General features: G+C 36.2%; 1 protein-coding gene across 1 annotated transcript in view; it reads right to left on the bottom strand.

Annotated features, from left to right (window-relative positions):
• The window catches only part of LRP12 (LDL receptor related protein 12), a 49,820-nt gene that overhangs the window by 9,303 nt on the left and 12,847 nt on the right, over positions 1 to 27,670 (bottom strand). Inside the window, exons 2-4 of the mRNA XM_066564495.1 lie at positions 11,630 to 11,686; positions 4,610 to 4,745; positions 2,974 to 3,176 (exon numbers count right to left, since the gene is read on the bottom strand). Of these exons, the coding sequence (XP_066420592.1) occupies positions 2,974 to 3,176; positions 4,610 to 4,745; positions 11,630 to 11,686 (396 nt within the window). The remainder of the gene's footprint in view (positions 1 to 2,973; positions 3,177 to 4,609; positions 4,746 to 11,629; positions 11,687 to 27,670) is intronic.

The following is a 27,670-nucleotide window of genomic DNA, read 5'->3' as shown; positions in this document are numbered from 1 at the left end:
AATAGTAGGTAGGAGGTAGCAGAATAAGAGGTAGGAGAAGATGCATCATTGAACCTCATGTTCAACCTTCAAGTACTGATTATAATCTACCTCAGTCCTCATGCATTGCAGAACCTGGAAGAGGTTGAGAAGAAGGCTGTTACATGGAGTTATAAATATTGGGATGGGAATATTGCAGTAACAAAACAGATACAATTTCAACCCAAGCTCTTCCTTCAACAAGTTTTAAACATCCCAGAAAAGAGCAGGGATACTTGATCTCGGTTTAGCATTTTTAATCAACAATCCTGCAATCCTTACATGAAGAAAATTTACCTATGAATCAAAAATTAGAGTCTTAAAAAGATAAGAGAGATACTAAATAAGACTAACTTTGGGAGCTGTAACACAAAAGATTCAGGATAGCACCAGATGATTAGCAGCACCCATATACAGTTGTAGCCAAAGGACTAACACAATTCTTCACTGTATTTATAGTGGCCATTGACCTCTTAGTGCTTTTAGTAACTTTATTTTCCACTCTACATCACCATTAGGAAACTCTGTCCCATTTCAGCTCCTGTAATTTAAAAGGCTGATAAATAAGTAGTGGGAGGAAGACAGAGGAAAGAAAGACAAATAAAAGTGGCCCAAAATTTACTTTCTAGTCCAGTACCCTTAGTACCTGTAAAGCTTTTTTCTTTCCTATTACTGGTTTAAGTTAAATATGAATATTTACCTATTATTTTCTTTAAACAATAATTCATTCAAACAATTCACAAGACCTGTCTTCCACATCAGATTTTAAACATGGGGCTCCCTAATGATCACTTTTGTACTTGGAATCTGTAGTGTTTTGATCATTCCAGCACAGATAGGCCTAACTTGCATCCAAGTAACTGATGTATTACTTTTTTCCCCCTTTTTCTACGATGACTTGCCAACTTTGAGAGTAGCCTTAAAAACACTGAATTAAATAATCTATTGAGGTCTTAATCTGAGCACTACTGCATGATGCTGATGAGAAGAAACCAAACATAATGGCACAGTTGAATGCATAGCAAATGCATTAGCATTTCAGGAGCCTTTTTTGACACTCCAAAGCAGAAATGACCAGATGATTATTAAAGCAACTGTCAACTCTTCACCTATGTACAGGTTAGTTTAAAGCATCAAAATATCACTCTGATCACTGAAACACTACACTTATACCTCAATTGTGTAATACTTCCTAAGTATTGTATCAAACATAAGGAGCAAACTCAAGCCAAAGTTTCAGCAAGGCTTGTTTGTTAAAAAAATGAACAAATCTCCCCAAAATAAAACTTATTTCTTTAAAAAAAGACATTTATAAACATAAGATTAAGGTTTTAAGTACTCTAATCTACAACACAAAATAGAAGAAATCAATTAACAGAAAAAACTGCTTGTTACTGAAAATGTTAGAGCTTCTTCCAAGAGGGCTTACATAATGAAATTGTCTCAAGATTAGAGAAAAAGAGAGGAAAGGATTTGGAAAGAGGAAAAATTCTACAAAGCCCATGGCTTACCTCCCCTGCTCATTCCACACTTTTATCCAAGGTATCTTTCCTTCTCAAAACCCCTCAGGAAGGAATGCTGCCTTTCCTCTGCACCTACTTCAAGAGGGAGGTGAAAAGGGCAGAAGCTGATGCCCGACACAGGCAGCAGTGTTCCCCTGGGCCACTGGCAGAAATGACTGACTGGCACAGGATGACTGACTGGCCAGTGGCTTCTTCCCTGCTCCCTGACATGTTTTTGGTAGACAGTGCACAAAACCCAGGTAGAACACTGCCCTGAAAGCTGGGCTAGCATCAAATGCAAGGCTGCATTACTTCCCCAAGACCTGCTAAAGTGCAAGGAGCTGAACCACAGCAGGAGCTTTTTTGTAGACTTGAGAACAGGTGACAGAGAGGGATAAGCCTGCTTGGAAACTTGTTTGTGAGAGACTGACACAGCGGAGGAAGCTACAAGGTAAGAAGAGTGCAGATTAAAAACCAAGAGCTTAGACTAGAGGAGATCAGGGGTAGATTTACTGAATCTTGCTGAAACAGTTTTGATGGTGGGTAGCACTGGGTATGTTTACAAGTATGAATTGTTTTATGGAGGAGTCAAAAGTCAGCGTGCACAGGAATCTGGAGCAGGCCAGTGAGTGGATATAGGCACACTTGGAGGGAGTAAGGTAACATGAAATCACTGTGAAAACCAAGAGCAATCTAATCCAGTATATGGGATGATCATGATGTAGAACACCAGAATCATACTATTACATAAAACTGTATCATCTCTTAAAGCCAGGAAAAGCTTAGAACTAGTCTTGATCCACGACTGGCTTCCTCCTCTCTCTTGGTAACCTTTAATAGAACAAGAATGGCTCACAAACCAGTCTCAAACTATTACTACTGATAACTAGCTCTTATCACAGCCTGTAATTACACAAGAAAAATTTTGCATGTACAGAAACATGTCTGCACTCAGCTGGAATCTATCAATGGGGGGAGGGTGTTTTTAGATTTATTTTTTTAAAAGATAGTATGCCTTCTGGAGATGGGAAAAATGATGCAAATTCTGTAAGAAAAGTAAAAAAAAAAATCCTGCCACTTATTTCCTCTCTCACTGTATTTATGATACTCGGAAGTTTACCCAACTACTTCAAGAAATTAATTTTAGTCTGATGAAAACATTTCAAATCTTACTATGTTTAAAGAACTTCCAGGTGCCTACTACTACTGGCTAACCTTTTCTTCCCAAATATTATTCAATTTGCTTATTGTTACTCCTACTCTGAATATTCAGATTGTGCATGGGATCAAAATACATTACCTAATCTGTATTTTCTCTGATTTCAACAGACCTTGATGTGACTACAGGAAAGACCCGTAGTCAGTACTGCACCCTGTTACGAGGAAGTAATTCTTGAAAGAGGAAATAAAAAGTGAAACCATAAAATTATACAAGGTATCATCTGAAACATACCAGCAAAGTAGGCTAATCTGAAGCCTTTTCTGGAGATGCTATCATCTGAATGAAACCTTATCCAAACATGATCCTGTGAAGAGATGTATGGTGAGGGAATGGAAGAGCCACATGCTCTATAGCCTTCAATGTTCTTGTAGCTTCCAATTGTTAACCAATCTGAGCTGCATCGCCGAGATCCCTGAACATCAAAATCTTGAAAGCTGAAAAAGAGAAAAGGTCAAAATTGCTACTGAACTGAATATAACACAAACAAGATGCTGAATGAAAATTAGCTTGAAGTTCTTTTTGAAATAAATACTTCTTCTGAAATAAAAAGAGTAGCTTCTCTCTACCCATGTAGAAATAGGGTTTAACCTTGTGCTGATACTTTTATATTATGAGGACAGCAAGGATCTATTCTGTCTAACAAAATATTGCATCCACCACTTAAAGAAATGCAATTTTGCTACAAAAACACACACTGTCTTAATCTGAAATTCTGGTAATTAAATTGTCCTTATATGTCTTATATAATGACTTTCATACACTACTAAGGGATTTTAACTCAAATTTCACCAGAATTTTAGCTAATGCTACACTTATGGCAGTAACATGATTTGACATTATAAATACAGCTGAATTGTTCAAAATTATGTTTTCAGATAAGACTTTCTCCCAGCTGCACTACTTGGCTATCCCAGCATTATGTCATGGACTGCCATGGTATGGCAGCACTTGGTCAAGACAAGCTGCCATGCTAATGACGTGTGAGGGGGAGACTGTGCTTAACAGGTCTGTACAGACAAAAGAGCACTATCAGAACTGAAATGTGGGATGTATGAGGGGAAGAAAACAACATGAAAGAAAAAAAGAGTTTTATTAAAAATAAACAGTATGAAAAGTTTAGAAAGCATTCTAGTAGCTGAACAGTTTTACCTACTTTACATTGCAATTATGCCACTCAAATATTTAGTAGGAAGACTGTTTAAATTAAGAGGCAGAATTTAAACAAGTAACTGATGTCAAAGTAAATACTTCATAACGAAGAGCAGTTTCTTAGGTCAGCAAGTCTGAACTGGAAACTGAAAAAAATATGCAGGTAATGCAGTTTCATAATCAAGTCTATGAAGCACTACTAATTTTATGTTGATGCTAAAAGAAATCAGTAGTCAGAAATGAACTGATGAACCCATAAGTTTTTTACATTACTACTCTAGAAAAGTTACAAGATATGTGAAACTGTGAGGAACTCCCTGCATTAAAACTCAGCCTTTCCTAAGCTGCTATCTATTGACTTGTTATTTGTCTCCAACATTTTTAAACACACCAAGAGACCTCAGAGCAATGAAGCATTACAGCGTTTAGTCACATTTACACACTTTTTAATGAAAAATTCCTATGTTTCAGACACACAGAAAAAATGCAATTAAATGAGCCCACCAAAATTTCTTCTAGTCAGCCATTGTCCAGCTAAAAACAAATGCTACATGACTGTGTGCAGGCCAATCAGATAAAAGGAAAGGCAAAACCCAGACAGAACTGAAATCCTCCACTTACAGGAAGGCAGAGAAAACTGGTATGTGTACAACTGGCAGCTAAAAATGTCTGGTTAGTATTTCTTCCACCCACATGGATATTACAGGAGCACTGTTACCTTATAGTAATGATCTCCCCTGGGTTGGCATGGATGTACCAGCTACAGTTAATTCGGGCAGGATACTCAGAGGGCCACCCTGGACTTGTGATTGTCCCGCTTGGTGATCGAATTTGTTCTGGAATATCTCCACAAGCTAAAAAAGACATATATATTGAAAGCATCTTGATTAATTCATTTTTGTAAAAAGCCAGTAGGACAAAAAACCCTGTCCCACCAATCATCACCTAATCAGGGAGAACAGAGTGAGTTAGATGACATACCAATTAAAAGACCCACAACTTCTAAAGGAGTTTGTAATGGAACACATCAGCCAGAAGATGTTTTCCAATGCTGCCAGTGTAGCAGTTTGCACTTATGTCAATTACTATTACAGATTAAAAAAGATTATTCTATGTGGACTTTTACAACTTTATTAGGTTAAAGATTTTTTTATTTTTAGATTTATTTTTAGTCTTTACAAAGATTCAGTTCAATTTAACCATGCATTAACACCTTTTACTGACAAGTGTATTAGAAGGTGAAAAACAAATTAAAGCTAAATAATCAAGCAGCTTACAGGAGCTGCTTAATAATCAGCAGACAGGAATTTCCTGTCTTAGGCAGACCCAGTGTTTGACCATCAATTAAATATCTTCCCCCTTCCAGTTCTTGGCATGGAACTCCATACACATGATTCAAAATGCTTGAAAGGAAAAGAGCACTTACTGCAGCAGAGAGACCTGCATAACTACATTTCTGATAATGGACTAGAAAGCTTACATTTATAGGTCTAATTATATGCAACTGAAATAACTCAGTCATTTGTACTCTTACTTTATTATAGGTGTAGCTTCCTGCACTGGCCTTAACTCAGCTGCTGCTCCTTCCACAGCTGGAGTGTTCTTAATTCTTCTGATTTTATTTGAAGTACATACTTACACTTTGTGGATTTTTTTTTCTGTTTTGCCCCCCTCTTAGCAGCCTCATATCCAAAACCTGTCATATAGCATATACACAACCTTCACATAAATAGCAAGGCTGGAATACTCTCACTGCAGAGCTTCAAATTATGAGGAAGTCTCAGTGGTGAGAAAACACATTAAAAATAACTACCCTCTGTGTTTTTATTTTTCAGTTTTACCACTGATAGTCCAAACTCTGCCAAGCTGTCAAAGTTACTGGTAGCCCAGTAAGTTTCATACAGTAGTTTGAGCACAAGAACTATTACCAATAAGGAAGCACTTCCATTATTGTCTGATCATCAAAACCTCTTAGAATTCCTATTTGATTAAAATATTCAATCAGAACTGATGAATAAACAAACATGATGAAGAATGAACTGCATTTATAACAGTGGAAAAGTTGCAATAATGTAATTTGTGGACAGGTTACTTTTTTCTATTTGTATACATAATCAAGCTTTTAAAATAATTTTGCAATACTATAGGGACCTGAAATTATAGTAAGTTATAATATTAGATTATTATTAAAGTATTTCTATATGGAATAACAAATACACTTTAAAATATATTTTAGAAGGACTAAAAGACAAAAATGCTGACTAATGTCTGAATTTTCTATATTAATTTAAATAATAGCAAAAACTCAGGAAATTTTCTATTTTCCTGTATATCTGTAAGAGAAAAATGCTTTAAATAGTTTTTCACATGCTTTCACATGTTTTTAGAGCTTTAGTCATGCTTCACAGTTAAGTATTAACATACCTTAACTGTAGGACACAGGAGCTGCCCTAATATCTTGGGATGAAAGTCACAAAATACAGAAAGATATTATTTGATTTGAATATGCAATCATTCTTTCTTTTTAATTTTTGAGCAAACCCTATAGGTGGTGCTCTAACACCATCATAATTTGGAACACAGCTCCTCTGTAAGTGATCTTTTGATACTTCACATTTGTTCAGGCAATAAATGTAAGGACTTGAAAGAAAAGCTGGTTATTCAGTTGTTAAAAGTAAAATAGCAGTTTTAACAAAAACCAAAAAACATACAGAACAAAAACATGCAAAAAAGTAGAAGAATGTGTAAGACATTTTATACCAAGCTTGCAAATGCTGGCAACAAATCCATATACTACTCGGTTACTACTGAAATAGCCCCCAACTTCAAAGAAGTTGCCTAGAAGTAAAATTTACATTGCAACATACACATGCTATCAGATATTACAAAACTGACAGACAAAATTTTGTAACTGAGAACTTCTAAAGAAGCTATTAAGTTTACGTGACAGAGGAAACTTTGCACTAAAATACATTAAAAAAAATCCATTCAACATGGGCTCATTCAGTTTTACAGAGTTCACCTCCAAAAACATTAACATGCCAAACCCTACAGTAGTACAAACAGTAATGTATTTGTACACAAGTGTGAATGGAAGAAATTTCACATGGAAATCCTGTATAACCAAGGTAGTACTTTGACAGCACATGAAAGCTTCCAGTTTTACTCAAACTCAGGATTTTTTTATCCTTTACAGAACCAACCGTATCCCTGTAATTTCTACATGCTTTTATTAAGATGTCTTTCTCTCTGTTTCCAGTAAAGCTCACACTACTGAGCTGAGAGCAAAAGACAATCATATGCAACACCACCCAAGATGGGGAGAGAGAAGCAGACTATGGAGGGCACAAGGAAGTAAGAATGATCACAGACACAGTAACACAGGGTGAATAAAACTGTACAAGTGCTGTAGAGGAGAAAACACTGAAGAAAGTATTCATGTGACAAAGTGGGGAGTCAAAAAAAAGGGAAGGGACTTGAAAAGCGAATTACAGCTTTCTCAACTTCAAGTTGGCTAGACAAGCTAAACACATTTGCATACTTGATATATATTCATGCACTAAAAATCTCTTACTTATTACTCAAGAGACAACAGAAATCTGTTTGCTTAAAAAGTGTATAAAGGTCAAGATAACTGTGCAGAAACTGCACTTCAGAAGTGCAGTCTTTTTGAGAGAGAATAATTTCTCAGATAAATTTTTTAAATCAAGGATAACCTTTTGAAATAGAACAGCTTTAAAGGGAATATACTTTGTAAAGATAATAGCAAGCCTTTAAAATCAGTTCCTGACCCTCTGCCTAACAAGGATGTTTCTCCTACACCACAATAGACGATAGTGCAAAATACATTTTATTCACATATTTGTAAACATGCAGAATGCAAGCAACATCACGAAGGATATGGGACTAAAAAAATTCCAAATGGCAGTAAAACAGAAATGCATCAATAGAGGCAAACATCCTTACTTTAAGCTGAGGAAAACTTGGACTTTTAATCTCAATTGCTAGCAGCCCTACGAGCATTTGTCATACAGGTCAGTTGTGTCTAGGACAACTTAAAACAACAGGTAAACTGATTAGGTTTAGAATAATTTATTTAAAGTATTAAAGATACATAAGAGAACAGCAGAATGAAAATTAGACGAGTCAGGATAAAAGGAAATGAGTCTGCAATCAAGGCAGAAGCACAAAAGAAATTGAGAAGGTTGCATCATAGAGAAGCAAAGACACCCAGTGATGCATGCCCAAGATGTTTTCAAATCTCATGGTGGTGGCTGTAATATTTGGAGGGGAGAACAAATTCCTCCTGCACAACCATTTCTACGTGAGTGTTGTGTCTGCTTACATTCCCTTCAATGCCCTAGTATTCTTTGGCACAATTCTGCTCATTCATCTCCTACCTGTTTCAAACTCTTTCTTTTGATAACCTTCATTCGATTAAAAATCTATTTGCAATTCTGTTTGTTACTCTGATATAACTGTTCAGTAAATTGCAATACTGCAATTAGGACTGAGGATGCTTCACATATTACAGTGTAAACTAATGGTCAAAAGAGCTTGCACGTAATTTTCTAGTGTATATGGATTTTCCTGTAGACTTTTAAAAACAGACAAAACAATTCTTCTTATTTCCTTCTTCCTGAAATTTTTTTACCATCCCAGATTACAGAACATTATTGTAAACTACAGGATGTTGACTGGTACAGAAGAGAGCCAATTAAAAGTTTACTGTACCAAATTCAACTAGCAAGTTATAAGAAAATAATTAAGAAACCTATGCAAAAATTCTGTAGCAAGATCTTGAGAAGTAAAGTACCTGTAGTAAGAGTGAACAACATGTCAAGGAAAAAAGTCACTTCAGAAAAGCAGGGAGAGGGAGATTAGGGATTTATCTTCACAGTAATGCCAGGAGATTAGTTGAAAAGATAAAAGAATTAGCTTTCAATGTGAACCACAGGATGATAAGGTATGCATTATATTGGACATGGTAAGGACATGAATGCAGCTGGATAAATGATCTGAAGGTGTTTAAAACAGCTTAGAGTAAAAAGAGAATAATGTTGTGATAAAGTCTAAACCGTGAACAGAGAGGATAATTATTGCATTGTAACTCTCAGGAGCCACTGAAATCTTATGTGAAGCACTACAGGGGAAGAAGGCATGGGAATCTTTGCCTCCAGGTCAAGCCAAAAGGCTTTAATTTAAAATGCCCTTTACTCTGCAATACAGAGACATTTGCAGTAAAAAGAAATCATTTTTTAATATATATGACAGTGCTGCAGTTCTTTAAAACGTAGAGTGAGGGGTTGGGGAGATGGGGAATTGGTTTTGCAATCATGACAATTATGGCTCAACATACCTCAAAGACAGACATGAAAATATTTCTGAACTCTTCAGATTTTAAAGGCATAAACACTTCCTCAGTAGTGATAACTTATATGCAAAGAGACAACATTCCACTAATTGCTGCTGGCAGAAAAAGCACGCTCATATATAGAGGGGTACCTGTAACTTGGCAATGTAATATCCAGCAGAAGCATAAATACCGAAGGCCACAAAGGTCTATTAAAATGTAATTTTAAGGTGCTATTAAAATGTAATTTAGTAAGGTAGGTCATATAGTCTTACAGCAGCATGACAGCAAATCTACCATCAAGACAAAAGTTTCATTTGAAATCCTGTCTTTGTACAACTGTCCAAGACAATCGCTTGCTTGGTTTCAACACCAGATGAAAGCTGGATTTAGAAAGACTAAAAGCCAGATGTCTTTTGTTCTATTTTACAGAAACTCAACTTAAAATTGTTCTGCTAAATATAAAGTTGTCCAGGTATGCTTAATGAAACATATAAGCTAGAAACATATAAGTTAGAAAATACGTTTGGGAGACCCAATTTATTTAAAACGAACTAAAAAAATAATTTTATTCATCACCATCTTTTATACTTGGGCTATGAACTTAAAATTTAAGATGTACATACAAAGAACAGTAAGGAAAATGCTACTGGGTCAGTCTATATGCATTCTTGAGGTTGCTCTTAACAGATCACCCCTTCCCCATTACCTCAAAATTCCCCAGTGAAGAAGTTGCACTTTGTGTTAAGAAAAAAACTTAGGAGTACAGTACTTTTCCCATCTGGAAAACTATTTAAAAACACAAGAACATCAGAGATACCTTTTTTGTTTTGTTTTGGGTTTTTTGGTTGTTGCTCTTATTATTTATTTCTAAATGGATCTTTCTTCTCAGTAGTTAAAGTTCTATCTACCAGCTGCTGTTATCTTGTGTACAAAGTACGTTGTGTTCTGCTCTTCTTGGCACTGCCTATTCAAGCATGCTGGCCAAAGTACTGGAAGCAGAGTCAAAAATTCCCTTCACCTCTTGCCCAGCAGATGCTTTTCCGCCTGTATTGTGACTTTTGACACAACCATTGCAGTCAACAAAGGTGTGAGGGATTGTTAAAACATATTCTGAATGCTGCATAGCGAGATTTTAGGTTGACTTAATGTCTCTCATCCATTCCAATTCCAGCAATAATTGCTCAAAGAGGGGCAAGTAGCTATGTAGGTATTTATTATTTACAGTGTGCCATAAATGCAGTACATATGATACTTGGTGCACCAGTACTATTAAAAAGCAACAGCATTCTTCATGATGCAGCACAAGAATGGGTAAGAAAGATCTTCTATAAACAGACTTTTAACAGTCCTTGAGTGGTGAACAATACAAGGGAAATAGAAAGCAGTAGGTGTAACAGAGACCACCCACTGACCATAAATTTATCCAAAAACTCAACCATAGAAGCATAAGTAGCAACATAATGTTTAAAGCAATACTGCAAGGATAACTACAGTGAAATGTACAAGTTGTTCTCAAAAAGGACAACTTTGCATTTTGACTCTTATTTTAGGAGAAGGAGGTATGAAAATCAGTTTGAATTCTAGGGATTAGAGGCAGCTTTCCTAGGGAAAGAATCAGGCTTGTATTCTGCTACCTGCTGAGGAGCCTTTATCTCGCTGTTTGCACATATTCTGGGTATCTGTATGATAAACCATGCCCAGCAGCTGCTGACACTGCACAGCATCTGAAGAACAAAGACTGCACGCCAATGCCTCAATGGCCACACAGTCCCATCACTAACACACAACAGACCTGGCTGCGGCTGCTGCACAGAAGAGGCCTAAAACTGACTTATTGCAAGGGAACATAGAAACTTTTGAGCAGTGTGTACTGCTTTTATACCCCCTCTGCTCCCAGCATCTCATCAGTTTCTCAGTTTCATGAGTTCTAAATTTTTTTTCTTGTATTAAAGAAACTGTGCAGTCAAGTGTACAGTCATTTCAGTTAAATCTAATCAGGTGAATGCATAACTCTTGGATTTATGTTATTTGATAGTAGCAGTGTCCAAAATTACATTTCAGTAAATTTCATTTCACAAAAACTTCACTATGGAAAGAAAATATCAATTCAACTTAAACCAACTTTTCTCTTAGTTCAATGTTTGTATGGAAAAATAATTAAGCAGTCCACTTAGAAAGGCATAATCTGTTCATGAGCATGCAGGTATCAGTTTTATCTTATGAGAATTTTTCCATGTTCCAGTTGCTTCATTCCTTATTACATGCTGCAAAAGGCAGTAATAATTTTTATAGCCAAATATCTCTTCATAAGATACCAGGTGGCTTTCAATATTTACTATTTAAGTCATGCATGAAATTTAAACATTACAAAAAATGACTTACCCGTTGACACTCCTGAAATATGCACATTTTCAGAATGTTCTGCAAGAGCACCATTTCCTAAAATTAAACATAATGAATAAGCTAATTTCCAAGATAAAATTTGTAAAAATTCTTCAGATACCTTTTTACAGAACAGAATGAACAAACTTGAAGTTCTTTTAATTAATATTAAACATGAAATGTCCAACATAAGTTTTGTCATAAATTAAAGAGAAAAACTAGAGAGAAAGTTACCATACAGTAAAAAATGCCCCCACCCAAGCATTGTTAGTTTACTAGGAACAATTAGATGTACTAGAAAGTTAAGGAAAAAGCAGAGATTGATACTGTAATTTTTGAGAAACCTTATGCATGTCAGATGGTAGACTTTGTATTTTGCCTCAAGTGCTATTTTATTTTTAAGAAAGGTCTCTTTCAATGCATCTTCCTCATCTCCTTTTAGAGCAAGATTTGCTGGTAAATGCTATGCAAATAAGACATCCAGGGGACTATACCCATCTATTTCAGAAAAACTGCAGCCTACCCCTTTGTCCAGAAAGACAGCTCAGATACAGGGGAACAGATACAGGGATACAGCAGGGAACCAGCTACCTTTGAGAGTAACTCCCCCCCAGTGTTCATTAAAACAAAGTAGACTTGCAAAGAAGAACAAGACGCATAAAAAAAGTTATCCCTCCAAACACCATACTACTTTGTACTCTCCAAAGTAAAAGAAGCCTGGTAAAGCCAACATATTTGCTGGCAGGTGGCAGTCCTTGTACAGGATGTGACACATCAAATTGTATTTGTGTGCATTTCTCCCCTCCTTTATTCATTATCTTTTCTTTTAAGCTTTACAACAATTTTTTAGTAAAATCTTCCAAAAATTTTAGGAGGAAACAGCTACTTTGATACATAAGTTCCTCTGAACACAGGCAGTGAATCTAAAATGTACAATACTTCACTAAGCAAAAAACCCACAACTCTTAATCCTTCAAAGTTTTGTAGTATTTAACATTTGCCATGTCACACAGATTTTCATGCATGTGATAACAGTTGTTCTACCAGCACTGCAATGTCAGTGTACTATGTCTGGGAACAAGAACCTTAAATATATTAAGAAAACACAAATTCCTTTTATACCAATTTAAAGACTGTTACATGTTGACCAAGAACAGAGCATACCTCGGTGCTCCTCTGGTAGAATGATTATACACAGGATGTTTAAGAAATTGCTCCCAGGGTTGACACCAAACACAGAGAGCCGTAATTTTTAGCTTCTTAGAGACACAATACAGTTAGAAACCTGATGATCATAATTTGTAGAAAAATAGTAAGTTTAATTTTTTTATTTTTAAAAACTAAATTCCTTGGTTCTTCAAAGTGGCATGTTTCCCACTCCATTTTCAAAGTACTAATTTCACTGCATATATTTACATACCAAGTTGCTTTGTCTCAGTTGTTAAAAAAATTCCACACTGCAACAATTCTCCTCAATGTTCAAAACACTGAAGTATTTTTAAAACAAATGCTATTTCAAATACTGTGTTGGTGAGCAACTATTTTTCAATTAAACTATTTTCAAAGTAAAATATACATCTAAGTTTTAAAAAACTGTTGTCCAAATAATTTCTCTGCTTTGCATATCACTGACATGCCAAAGGATGTTGCCACTCTAATTTTGTGTGTACGGTAACACATAGTTCTCAATTTACAAAATAAACATCTTTGCTGGAAAATGATTTTACTTGGAACTAATTCTACAGAAGCATATTTCTGATTGTTTTGTTTTCCATTATTTCCATCAGCATAAAGAAAACATTAACATATTTCAGAAGCTCTTGTCTAACGTAAAAATAACTTGCTGACTTTTCATCTTTCAAGTACACCAGGGATTATTCACCTTTTTACTTGTAAAAAGGGGCATTAGCACATACAGTTATATCTGCAGTTGTTATTGAACACTGAAAATGAGCATCATCACAAAAAAGAAGGAACTCACAAACATCTAGAAATATGAATAACCCAGAAGTAATTACATTGAAGACAGTCAGTATTTGAGCACATCATTGATGCTCCCAGAATCTGAATTCCTGACAAACTGCCTGTATGCAAAGACCAGTAAAACAAAAACCTCAGAATACTAACGAAATCAGTTCTGATAAAAATACAATGAAACATGAAAAGACTGACATAACGCTGACATGATGGAAAACAAAACAAAGTATATATGTATCAAAGACTGACAAAAACTATAAATCATTAATAATGAGAAGCATACTAAAATGGGAACTTGCATCCAAATCCTCTATGAGTTGACTCAGAATTAATGGGTTAAGAAAACTTAAACCTCCCTAATGTTCAAAGGAAGAATTTAATCTTGAATACCTAAAGAGAGAACACTTGAATATTTTCCATCTAAATATGCTTTACAATCGAACAATTAATCTCTTGAGATAAAGAGTTGTCATATTTATTGTCAAACTAACTTCAATGATTAGTCAGAAGTGGCACTAATGTGTGATGCTGAAGCTTAAACTCAGATCCAAGTACTACAGTATCAAAATAAGGTCTTTGGTCTTTTTAAAAAAAATAAACTCCCACTAAACTTTCATTACATTAAAGATGAGGAATCTCTCAGATTATTACTTCCTCTTTATTTGAAAACTATCATTGAAACAGTGTGTTCATATGCCATTTAAATGTTACTAACTGCTGACAACTTTATGAAATTTTTAGGCAGTGATCCTTGTATGATCTCAACAAATAATCACATGGTTCCTTTTAAAGTTAGCCTTTTAGAAGACCAATATATCATGTAACAGATCAGTACCTTCCATTAAGACATGGGAACATAATTATCTTTGAAATTCCTGTTAATCTATTTAACACAGCAGAATATGAAAATGTAAAATAAAATTTCTTAGGTCACCACTAAGTTTTTATATTTCTTTATGTCCTAAAGAAATACTTGCTATTTATGCCCATTTCAACCTGAAGTTTTAAACTGAAGCAGTTGTCACCTAACAAAACTCGGCACTAGGTTGGTCCATATCAGTTACAGGAGTCTTGACAGCACAGCACTGGAAGCTACACACCAAAAAGATCCTGCCTTCTGTGCTGCCTGTGAAAAACTAGGATTGTTTTCTTTAAAACCAACATCTTCTATCACTTATGTATCCAGGACTATATCCACTTTCTTCACATCCTTTTATAAACACTTAGTACAAATACAAAACAGAAATATATGTCAACTTTAGCCCTGCAGCTTAAGATATGGTCAGCAACTGCATGTAAGTTAGAAAATTCAAATGGACAAGGATCAAGATAAAATCAAGCATTTAATATACTTTTTCTAAACAAAACAAAATAAATTCATAAACAGAATATGAAATTTTAAACTACTGGTAGCCTATAGGTTAAGGAAAAGTATGGAAAGTGCTTTTAATGGCTTTCTACTGAGGTGCACATGAGTTTGTTGCCACCATACATGGTAATATCTCTAAATACTGCTTGACTGCAATACAAAAAAACACACCCAACCTGTCACTAAATGAGTTGGACTCTTGATAGAATGTTTTACAGCATGGAACAACCTCCAACATTTGAGGTACCTTTCTGTCTTCAACAAATTTAAAAATCTCCCAAATGTTCAAAGGAAGAATGGCTGTGTTCAAAGTTGTTCACCCATTCTTATAGATGTATCCATAAAATTTTATTTTACTTTCACAGCACAAAGCCAGACCTTTTGACCTCCTTCACTTTTTTCTGGTCCACTCAAATCCTCTGGGCTGTAATGCCACCTCATCTAAGGAGCAGGCAGAGACAGACCAGTAGTTTCACAGACACTTGAATTAATTCCTTTTGATTCATGTCTCACAGCTGACTGACCACAGAAGCAAGCAAGATTACACTAGGTCTGCCTTCAGGTTTTCTAGCAGTTGGGGAATTTCTCCCCTACAAATCCATATGAAACTATGGGAAACATCTCATACCCCACCCAGAAAATCCTGGCACTGTCTAAACATCAGTTCCCAATATCCTGGTCCAAGACTCCTACATGTAATTGGGAGAGGTGAACAGAACTATGCAGCAGGTAACACCCATAGCCTTGGAAGGTATTTGATTCACTAACTACTTCTGAGTTTCATCACAGGTAGGAGATTAAATACAGGCCTGGGGAGTGGGCTGGCAACAAAGAAAATGTGGCAGCAGCAAACACTTCAACTAAAGAGCAAAGGAAAAGAATGCTTTCACACCAGAAAAACATGACGTGTTTGGAAAAATCACCTGCCAAGTTCTATATATTTGAAACTCAGATAGTAGCAGTGATGCTGAGCCTCACTCTGGAGGCTAACCACAATGCAGCAGCCTTCATTTTAAAGTGTTACACCCCTACATCCATCTTTCCCCACAGCCTATGCAGCACAGCTCTCTCAAAATGGGATGAGTATCAGACTCAAAGGATTATGTGCATGTATCTTCAGATCATAAAACTAAGCCAACGGTCTGATATGAGCTACTCCTTTGATTTGTACCCAAATTCATGCATTTACAAAAGCATAGGCAAACAGACCTCCACTAACCTCCACCCTACTATAGTTAAGTGTTCCTTAGTCAAAATATTCAGATTAAACAAGGCAAACTTCTGCTCTCCAGATATATAAATACATATATAGGTGAACTTGAAGGATTTGAATAAGAACAAGTTTACCTAAATGCTGATATATTTGCGACAGTAAATAATGACTCCTAAATGAAGCAGTTTTGATTTCAGATTGACTAAAATTAGTAATACTAATATAATACACTGAAATGATAAATAGTGAAAAAGCACACAAAAAGATCTGGTACATGCAACTTTGTCCACTGTGATTGTAAAATCAAACTCTGTAACTTCAGTTTGAAATAACATCATGTACCTTAAGACTGAATTAAATCCAGATGGTGTTTTACAGAAAAATTGATTGTTGAAATGAAAAAATTAAAAGAAAAAAAAAATCATAGTAGCAAAGGCTATTTAAGTCACCTTTATTTCTGCTGTTACACTAAGTAGTTACTGTTCACAAAGAAAAATCACATACACCTATCTCTGTTGAAGCTAAATTCTTCTGTATCAAGATTAAGCCTGTGCCATTATCCTCAACAGCCAAATTACAACCCCCTATAAATAGAGCTGTACAAATTGAAGAAGTGCTGTAACTGAACAGCTATAAAGAGAGAGCTTTTTCTAAACTACCTTGAGTTAAAAGGTACAGTGGTACCTTTTAATGAATGCTACATAAGCAGTCTGGACAGGGTATTTTTCTTGAATCACAATTATCAAGGGTAAGAGATCAACAACAGTTCCTGTATATTATGTGTTTCTAAACACCCCTTATCATAATACGTGTTCAACTTGCTTTACTTTAGACAATGTATTTCACGACCAAACATCCTTTCTTCATCCTACCCCAAAATTTCTTCTCACCCTGTACCTTACAAAACTGCCCCTTGTCCTGAAGTTACCCTGCATTATTCCTCACTAAGTTTTGCTTCTAATTGACCAAAATAAGGTTACTATATGCTTTCAAGAACAAACCGGTGCTCCCTCCCATATCACCTCCCTAAAAAACCAATTAGCAATGGTACTTTGACTACTGAGTACAAAAAATAAAAATAACCTTCTTCATCTACAGATACAGGAGCTGGAAAATCCATGATGCCTTCTTGGAATGACCCTTTTTGATAGCACATTTTATGACGGTCCCAGCCAGTGGCCCATTTCCTGCAAACACCTAAGCACAGCTGAGCAGAAACAGAAACAAGCTTCCACTGAAGATGCTGTGTGTCCTGCTGAACCACAGTCAGGCTCCTCTGCCAAGCCTGTGGGAGAAAAGTGGCAAAGGCCACTGCCTGCCTACCACGCCTAAGGCTAATCCATGGTTATGATGTTACAGCTCAGAGCACGGCATGTAGAAGCCCAACAGAAAAACAAGTACTACTACTCTTCAGATAAACTAGATGATCTATAAAGGTTCCATCCAACACAAACCATTCTATGATAAAAGCCTTAGTTCGGTATGTAACCCAAAATACTTTACTGAATTACTTACTCGTGGTCCACCTGCATTAAATGAGCCAAAAAAAAAAAAATCAGTTAGGAGCCTTCTCAGTCTTTTGACCCATCATTTACAACCTCATCTCTTGAACACTTTCCTTATATTTGCTAAACTAATGTGCATTTGGAATAAAATGCATCAGCTGAAGGAATTTAAAGCTGTATCCACAGCCAAAAGCTACACATGCATAGGTATATGGCCATACTGCTGCCAAGCTCTCCTGCACTACAGAAGGATCAGTATTCAGTATACTGAAAATACCAAATGAAAAAAATACTTTCTGTAATCTCAGATGGACATGAGCATGCAAAAAGGACTAGATGTGTTTTTCCCTCATTTATAACTCAGAGTCTCTAAAATTAAGGTTTCTCCTGTAGTTTCTTTTCTATCTGTGCACCATGTGTTCTCCAACCACTGCTAAATCGAACTCCAGAAATTCAAATTTTCTCTTCCTGAGAAGACAGGAAGAGCCGCATGTGCACTTCAAATTACATGAGTGAAGGAACTGAAAGTGAAGCAAACAGTGGAGAAAAAGGGAAAAAAAAAAACCAAACCAGTCTAATAGTTTGAAACTTACACCCCCCAGAACAGTCTGTGAAATATGGAGTTATTGCTACCAGGAAATGCTTCAAACTAAGGTGGAGCACAGCTCAGAACATACAGTCCACTGAAGTCAGGCAACTATTTGTAATATCTCCATATCCAGTAAAAACGCAAATTAGCAGTATCATTCCCAAATTTCTACAATACCCACCCAAGCTTTTATAGGTAGCACCATTTTACTATTTTCTGCCTTCTGACAGTTTAGTTTCCAATCACTACATCCCTTCTATTAGAGATATGCATGAAATAAAATTAGCTTGTGCACCAATATGTATTTGGATCAACTACTTGGAATAAGATTCACAAATCACAGTAATCTCATATTTTCCTGTCTTCACTGACTTTTTACATAGTGTATTGCACTTTGACCACTAGTTTTTGTCCTACACCCAGCTGCTGCTTACTTCCTTGACAAAGGGCAACATGCAACTCATGACAGAAAGCAATTTAAAAAGTATCATGAGAAGGGATGATACTGAAGGGATTATACTTTTAGGAATTAACTGATCAATAATCTCCAGTGTGGTTGAAGAATCTCTAGAAGAGTTATTGACAAATTTTATATTATATATTTTTAAATCAACAGTTTAGCATTAACTAGTTAGGTTTACTTTTTTTTTCCATATTTCCTTAGGGTTAAATACTGGAGTTACCAGAATTTCAGGTGATCATTTTTAAATCAGATTTCAAATGTGCAGCAAGATGCCAAGTATCCTTTATGTGAGGGATGGATTAAAAGCCATTTATTTTAATATAAAATTACACATGCAATACACAGAAACACTGCCATATAGGCATCAGTCAGGATTTTCTACTGAAGACATGCAAGGCAACAGTGACAACCTTTATTGCACCTTCCAGTAACAGAAGAACACTTGCTACAAAGAGGATACAGTTAATATATCTAAAATTTCAAAGAGTGAAAGCCAGTGTTCAGACAAAATGAGAAACTGTTGTATATGCAAACACTACAGTGGCATAAGTAATTTCTCTAAATAAGAATAAAAATGACTAACAGATGAAACTATACTGAAACAGTGGCTTATTTAAATGTTTAACAATACACAATCGAGAAATAAGCACATAAAATTTCAATGTAAAAGCAAATAAAGCACAGAATTTGCTTACAATACTCAATGCTATTATTTTACGTGGTGGCACCATTTTCATTTTAGACCAACTGTGATGTAACTTTATTCAGTAAACTAAGACAAAACCTAAAGGATCAATTCTGCAATTGAATAATTTTATGTGGGTTTTAGACTTTTTTTTTTACCTTTTGCAACAACCAATATCCACCATTTTGTGCTTAGACAATTATTCTTGGGTATAAAATAATGGGAATGGTGCTACTGAAAGTCTGCACTGTACATTCAAAACTTGTCTTAACACTGTCTTCTATTAATCACTCTCTCACATTGTCCTTTCTTTTTCTCAGAGGAACTTTTTGTATAACATGTAGTTGCATGACACTTTTGAAAAACAGGTCTTTATTCATTTCTTGGTGAATAAAACAGTCATGAAGCTTCCAAAACCGCATTTGCTCTAAAAAGCCTAAGCTCAAAAGTTATTCAGCGCTTGAATGAACATCACACCTACTCTTATTGCCATAAGTAGGGCCACAAAGGTGATCAGAGGGCTGGAGCACCTCTCCTATGAGGAAAGGCTGAGTGAGAGCTGTGGTTATTCAGCTGTGGTTACTTCAGTGCCTAAAGTGGGCCTATAGGAGAGCTGGAGAGGGCCTGTAGTGACAGGACAAGGGGTAATGACTACACCAAAAGAGATCAGGTTTAGTTTGGATACCAGGAGGAAATTCTTTGCTGTGAGGCCGGTGAAGAACAGAGATGTTTTCTGCCCCTAAAAATGCCCCATCCCTGGAAGTGTTCAGGGTCATGTTGGATGGGGCTTAGAGCAACCTGGTCTAGTGGAAAGTCCCCTGCCTACAGTAGGTGAAATAGATGGTCCTTTAATAGCACAGGCCATTCTATAATGATATAATTTGTAACACTGAATTAAAAATCTCCAAAGACAAATGTCCTCCTACTTTTACGTTTCTTAGCATTGTAATTACCTCCAAACTTAAAAAAAGTCTGCATTCTTTCTTCGAAAATTGACTATTACAATCCATACTCTAAAAATCTAAGTTTGCTACATCAGTAAATGCTTTGAATTTACAAATTACAAATCTATTAGCTTCTCTACCAAAACATAATACATTCTTTATTCCTGATAGTTTTATAGCATGAACGTGGGATCTGTCTACATTAGTATTTTGTTTCTGGTAAGGACATGTTTCTCAATGTCCTGATCTCCTCCACTTCCTGTGCTTTCATGCACATTACATTGGGGCCTTGGAATCAGTAAACTGGATTTCTTTTAGAGAATATACTCCTACTTGTAATGGATACTGAGGTTTCTGGGCCACATTAGACCTAGTCCAAGAAAAACCCTTTAGAAACATATATAGCACAAACTTGTGTCTTCAGCATAACTTGTTTTGCTCCACGAATCCCCTTTTGCCAGGCTGTGGGATGTACCAACACACACCCCAAGCATGTCCTCTACTCACCACAGCTCCAGTGCAGCCAGGGAGGCTCCACCTCAATTTCAGGAATAAGCTCAGCCTCTGCAGCCATTCAGTGTAAACTACACAAGTTCTCATTCTGGATTCACTAGGCACTGCATACATTATTCACCAATATTACACCAGTTGTGAATGCCATTGCAACACACATAAGAAATTGTATAAAATTCCCTATCATCTGAGATGTTACCATAATACAAATTTCACATACATGCTGCCATCCAGATGATGCTTGAGTCTCAAAACAGAGCCCAAAGCACCATCAGGAAACATCAAGCAAACGTTTCGAAGATGCTGCAGTCTACAAATGATTCACATTCTTGTGCCTAAGTCACTTTCCACTCTTCTTTGTATTTTGAGTCTGCTACCATTAAAATACATAATTTTAAAGTAGCAGCTAAACTGATTTGACTGAGGGATTTTTGTGTGAAAGTTTCAGAACAAAAAAAAACAAACAAAGAAAACAGTTAAAGCTTCTCAGTTATTGTTTTAAAAGGCAGGGACAGAAAAGAACCTGACATTATTTTTTATTCTCAGTCAAAAATTCCACAAACTATTTATAGACAGGTCTAATATACTTGGCAGCAAGCAGTGGAAATTGGAAATCTAGCAGAGACACTGGCTCAGCTTCAACAAGATTCCTGATTTAAAGTACATAAGTAGTTCTATTCATGTCACACCCTACCCTACTTCTGCCCTGCCAGGTATAAGGGAGTTTACCTGACTGACTGCTGCCTGAAGGTTGTACATCTTCTCAGGCAATCTAACTTTGCATTAGACAGAGTAGAAAAAAAAACCGATTACTAAACCAAAATCAAACAATTCAAACAGTGAATTCAGTCACCTAAATTACAACTAAATCTCAATAGAAAAAGTGAGGAAATCAGAGGAAAAGAGAGTAGATCCAAACTAGCAGGGGAAGCAAGAGAGACCATACTGCCTACCCGTCCTTAAATAAGCTATGTCCATTATGAGGGTTAGAAGCCTATTCTTAGCTGATTAGACCCTATCACTAATTTGAATCTAACACTTTGGCCTCCTATTTGGAAACTTCCACTGCTATATTACTTAAAAAAACTAGAAAAAACCCAAGTTTCTAGCTATTTTAAACAGCTATTTAAAGTATTAAAACACAGTTATGAAAGAACTGCTTAGCCCATTTGTACATGTTCAATGGCTATAGCTATCCTTTTCTAAAACCCCATTTCAGAATTTAAACTACGTCAGATTTGAGAAGTGCCAGACTAGGGGAAAATTTTGATGTGTGGGCTGCACAGTGCTTATACAGTAGAGGGAAGAGCAATGCAAATTTGATTCATACTCTTCACATGTTTCGTACTTTTGCCTACAGGTTTCTTTAAATTACAGCTGCAGTAAAAAAAATTGGTTTTGTTTTTACATCATGCTAAATTATTTCTTATCTTGATTCTTTGTAAGTACAGGAACAAATGCTTGCACACAACAATCTATGTAGAGCTAGTGTATTGTATTTTAAAAAATTAAAATCAAAACCCCATAACCATATACAAACAAAAAGAAGATTTCACTACTCTGTCACAAGTTAAATGCTAACAGCAGGACTTCATCAGGTCCTATATTCTTAAAATAAAATACTGCTGGTTTAACTCTTTTCCTCTCATGATTCGGGCCTGTGCCATCCTGAAAAAATGCTAACAAAAGAAATTAAATCATTATTCATAAATAGTAACTGCAACCATCAAAAACTTATAAGGTTGAAAATATAATCTCCTATTACTCCATGAATCTCTACCAGGAACCCACAAAACATTGAAGCTTCTGGTTCCAGACTACAGTATGACTCAGATTTAAAACTGATTTTTTTTTCCAAAAAAGACTGAACTAGTGTAGGAGTACTTGATATTGTAGGGTGGGTGAGAATCACAAGGGTTTTTGCAAAGAAGGAAAACACTGCTCTACTGCTACACATTTACTAGTGAGCCTACATGTCATGCACCAAAAAAAAAAAAAGGCCTAAGATACCTCTAGAGAAAAATGGTTTCAATATCCAGAATTAACTGGATTAATAAAATAAAGTTACAACATCAATTTATTTCAAGCCTTTATTCAGCAGAAGGTCTAAGATGCCACAATCCAGACAGAGATCAAGGAGAAAATGTCATAGTTCTGATAGAAGCAAAAATAGGGGATGGAGAAATCAAACCATAATTTCTAGATCTGCTATATTCTTTTTGGAACATTGGCCTGAGCAAACCAGGGAATACTGGAATCAGTGGTATAGCACTGCTGAGCTTTAACTCCACCTTTATGACAGTAACAATAAGTTAGAATTAACTGCAACACATCCCAGCTGAACTCACTGTAGTTACACAAGTGACTTGAAAGCAAGCAGTTTACCAGGAAGGGCAGAAAGCAACAATATATTTACAGCACATTTTGCACATATATCAAATATAAAAATCATAAAAACACTGCATGTTTACTGCATCTAAGAAAAATATCCTCATTTGAAAGATAAAACTGTTTTCTTTCCTTCTTGCTATTATTACTAGAAACAGAACTTTGATTTTGACAACTTTTTATACTTTTTAATGTGTTTTGTTTTCTTACTGATAGAATTAAAAAGCATTGTAAAGTTCCCAAGAAAACTCGTTTCCTTTAACGTATGAAAAAGTTCACTGAAATCACAGACCTTGCAAAGACTTGTGCAGACTTGTTTACGCATAGTCTGGTACCTGGAGTTTTTAGACCCTACGCACCTATTCACACTGAAACTGAACTTAAACCAAATGTCACGCTGTCTGCCCAGCTACCTTCCAGTAACACAAGACATACTCTTGGTCCCTTGTTAATGCTTCACTGAACTAATTAAAGTGCAGAAGTAACATTGCACAGTGTAACCCGGCACCCATTGTGCACCCAGTGTGAAAAAGCACATCCAAAGGGGGAAAGAGCTTCTAAGGCAATGCACCTTTTTTGCCTGTCCCTTCAACATGTGTGAAACAATATTTTTGTTAGTCGCATGCAAACAACCTTGTGCAAAATTAATTTCATTATTTATTACAAGCTATTTGATCTACTCTAGTTACAGCGGACAGAAGTGGAGATGTCACCGAGTTTAAAGGCAACCACAGGAGCTTCTGTTCTCGCTACGGAAAAGCCATTGAATTGACACAGTTCTTGCTCTAATGATGTCAGCTGGGAAATTTCAATTGCTACGATAGGAAAGGTTATTAATTAGCTACACTAACTTTCTAGAGTTGTCTAAACAGTGCTGCTTATTAAATATCCTCAGGACTCAGGAAGAATAAGAGATGAACTTGCTACAACCTGATGGTCATAACATACTGCATTCCTCAAAACATACTGTGAATCGCAACAAGTAAAAAAAGACAAGACATTAACAGAAGATAGATGGCCTGCAAGACATCATTTTACCCAGATCAGTAGCTTCTTTAAGTAAGAATCAGATCTTGAAACTGTTAAAGCATACTCCTAACATTAACATGTGTGCACATACTTAAATGGGTACACTCAGCAGCCATGAAAGAATTCTGTGCAGGGCACCCTTGATATTTTTAGATTCTTTTGTTCAAATAGACTTGATCCATCAAAGCAAACATGATGAGGGAAATAGCCAATATAATTTATGATTTAGTAAAAATTATTTTGTCTCCAGTGTTTTATGCAAGATCTATATTCTTGTTTGAGAAAACTCCACTACAGCTACTGCATTAATTCAAGTAATTGATTCCAAATAGGAAAGTCCTGAGAGCCTCATGGATAATTTTTTAAAAGTCTAGAAACTGTCTATATGTATTCAAAAAAAGTTAAAACCAATAGACAAATAGATGCATATCACTGAGACCCAAATTCTCTCCCTCTCATTGAAAAGATCTTTTCCTTTCTTCCTCCTTCCCTTCCACGCTATTTGCTATAAATCCTGTGATTTTTGTCCTGCAAGAATAATGCTGGTGCTGTATGTCACACATGAGCATGAGTACACTTGTTTTATTTCAAACACCATGGAGTATCTTAGAAATAAATTTTCAAAATAAATTTGTGATAAATTTGGAGTCTTCTTTACTTGGCTCATGATACAGTAATATATCACTGCATGGCTATTTTTCCTGTAACAGTACAAATAAACTTTTCTCATTATTATAGCTTTATTGTGTCAGGAACTGCACAAACAAGAAAAAAAACTCTGCTCCACAGAACTCATTGCTCTGTAAAAACTGGAAATCTCAACCCACCACGTTCCAAAACATAATCAAATGGCTGTGCTTTACAGGAAGCACAGCAGAGATAGGTGGGGTTAAAGAAAGCACATATGATGACTTTGTGTTTCCCATGGACAGAACTACCCAGGTAGTGGGAAGCACAAAGGAAAGAATGACTAGCCTTGAGTAATGTTCATAAGTGATAAAGCTATCAGGACTAAAGAAATACAGAACAACAGCAGAGTAAAACCAGGTGAAACAGAACTGACACACAGGTATCCTGTACTAACAACTATCCCCTCATTGTGCTTCACCTTCCCACTTTCCCCCACGTCACTGAGAGAAAAGTACAAAATTCTGAGCACCAAAGGGAAAGGCTTGTCCCTTTCATGAAACATTTGGAAATCCTGAATTACATTGATTGTCCTGGAGGTAGTAACAGAGAAAAGAGAGATTATGTGAAAACACTTTTAATACAGTAATTCTAAGATAAGCACAGTTAACGTTACCACCTTTATATGCACTAGAAACAAGTGCACTTCTGACAGCCAGAATACTGTTTTTCTTATTGCACAGGACTGTAGGGTACTACAGCCTCTTGCTATGGGGGTTCCCAGTAGTTAGAAAAGATAATCTATTATCAGTGACTACAAACATGAGTGTTGGATAATACTATGACTCCACAACTGCAAAAAAAAGAAAAATAAAATCCTGTAATCCAGAAATCAAAATTTCTGTAGAGCTAGATAAGCATCTGACTAGATAGTTTAGGCAGCTGCAGTTCAGTAGAGTACAGCTCAACTTCAAGACAGCCATAGTATACCTAACATTGGTTGACGAACACAACAAAGACTGTTTTAAAACACTTAAGTATGTAATTTTCCACTGTCAAACTACATTCCTGAGACTCACAAATTACCCCTGAAAAACTATAACTGTGTTAAAGTAGACACACAAGTAATTTGCTATATGGATTCTGGTTTTGGCTTTTTACATAGCAAGTATTTGTCACAGAAACTTAAGGATCACAATTACTCACAGACGCCACCGCTTACAAATGAAGGCTTGTTTGTATGACCCTAAAGGCACTTTCTGTGCCTACTCTCAGTAGTTGGTAAGAGAAAGTCTCACATTTTATTGGTCACAAAACCCCAAATTTTATTATATTACAGTAGCTCTAAGCCTTCAAGAATCTTTCATTCTTTTCTGTAACATGAAATTTGAACTACATCCAGATTTCCTTAAATATGCACAGATATTCCCATCTGTCTGTCAACTACGTCCATGTAGTCCCAGGCAGCAGAACCGTAATTTCTATCAAAGAGCTTTGCAAAGAATTGGAAACATCTATAAAATTCATGTTACATGTTTATCTCAGGGTCAAATTAACTCAAGTGTGGTGGTACATTGCACTCTGAACTATCATGTTTTAGAGGTAATTTCATTGCAATTCAAAAGAGCAAATAGGTTTTCAGAAGTTAGATAGCTGAAACAGGTTTACAGAAGTGTGAATTGGCCCACTCCCCCTTTTTCATTCAGTTACCAACGGAAAAGCCTACGGAGATGAATGATAAAGAAATAAGCTTCCTCCTTTCACTGAAACACAGCCGTACTTGGAACCATACCATCTCCCTCAGCTTCAACAAGGCCAGCAGGAGGCCACCCATTTCTAATACTTCTGTTCTCAGGCTCACCCACATGCCTATCCCACCAGCAGAACTAGGAAAGGAGGTTCAAAGAAACTTGCCTACTGGGGATGAGCACTGGGAAAACCAAAGAGCACCATCCTGCAGTGTTCTGAAAAACCTTACCTTACCATCAGTTCCTTGGGGGGGGAAAGCAGGCAGCCAGGAGTAACAAACACACACAAACAAACAAACACGCACACCAATACCAACACATTTGCTCTAGGGCAGGCTTCCAACGACAAAAGCACAAATAGGAAGAGAGGTTTAAACATAGTAAGAGGAATGAACACCTTGGAGAAGAGAATGCCATCTAACAGGTACTTCCAAAATGCTTATCACCACATACCCTTACATTCATATTTGTAATTACCTTCCAGTATGCTATCCCTACACCTAGTACACCTCATCTCTTTGACACAAGCTCTTCAGATCTATGCTTTTCTTGATCAAAAAACATTCTCACTACTTGTTACACAAGTCATTAACTTCGTAAGGGTATTTTGAAACAACTATTTCTTTCTGCAATCCAACTTCCTAAAAAGAACTTATTAAAATATATGGGATAATATTTTAAAAAATTAACTCTCTCTGTGGATAATCCTGACAAGAATAATTCTGATAAACACCAGATGACTGAATGTCAAGCTACATAGTAACTGCTTGCTCCTTTGTCCATCCAGTTCACCTCATCCTCCAAAAGCCACTTCAGTTGTTTGAGTATATTCACTGTTACCCAGCAATTTAACTATCAATTCAAGCTTCACTTCCTGTGGATCACACAGCTGTGCATATCTGCAGACTCCCCACAACTTCTAAACACTTTGGACTATTTCTACGTTTGGCACAACATTTCTATATGTATTCCAACATAGAGGTTTCATTGT

This window comes from Molothrus aeneus, chromosome 1 (genome assembly GCF_037042795.1).
Source record: "Molothrus aeneus isolate 106 chromosome 1, BPBGC_Maene_1.0, whole genome shotgun sequence".
In the NCBI taxonomy this organism is placed as follows: Eukaryota; Metazoa; Chordata; class Aves; order Passeriformes; family Icteridae; genus Molothrus; species Molothrus aeneus.
This window is presented reverse-complemented; position numbering and strand designations above follow the sequence as displayed.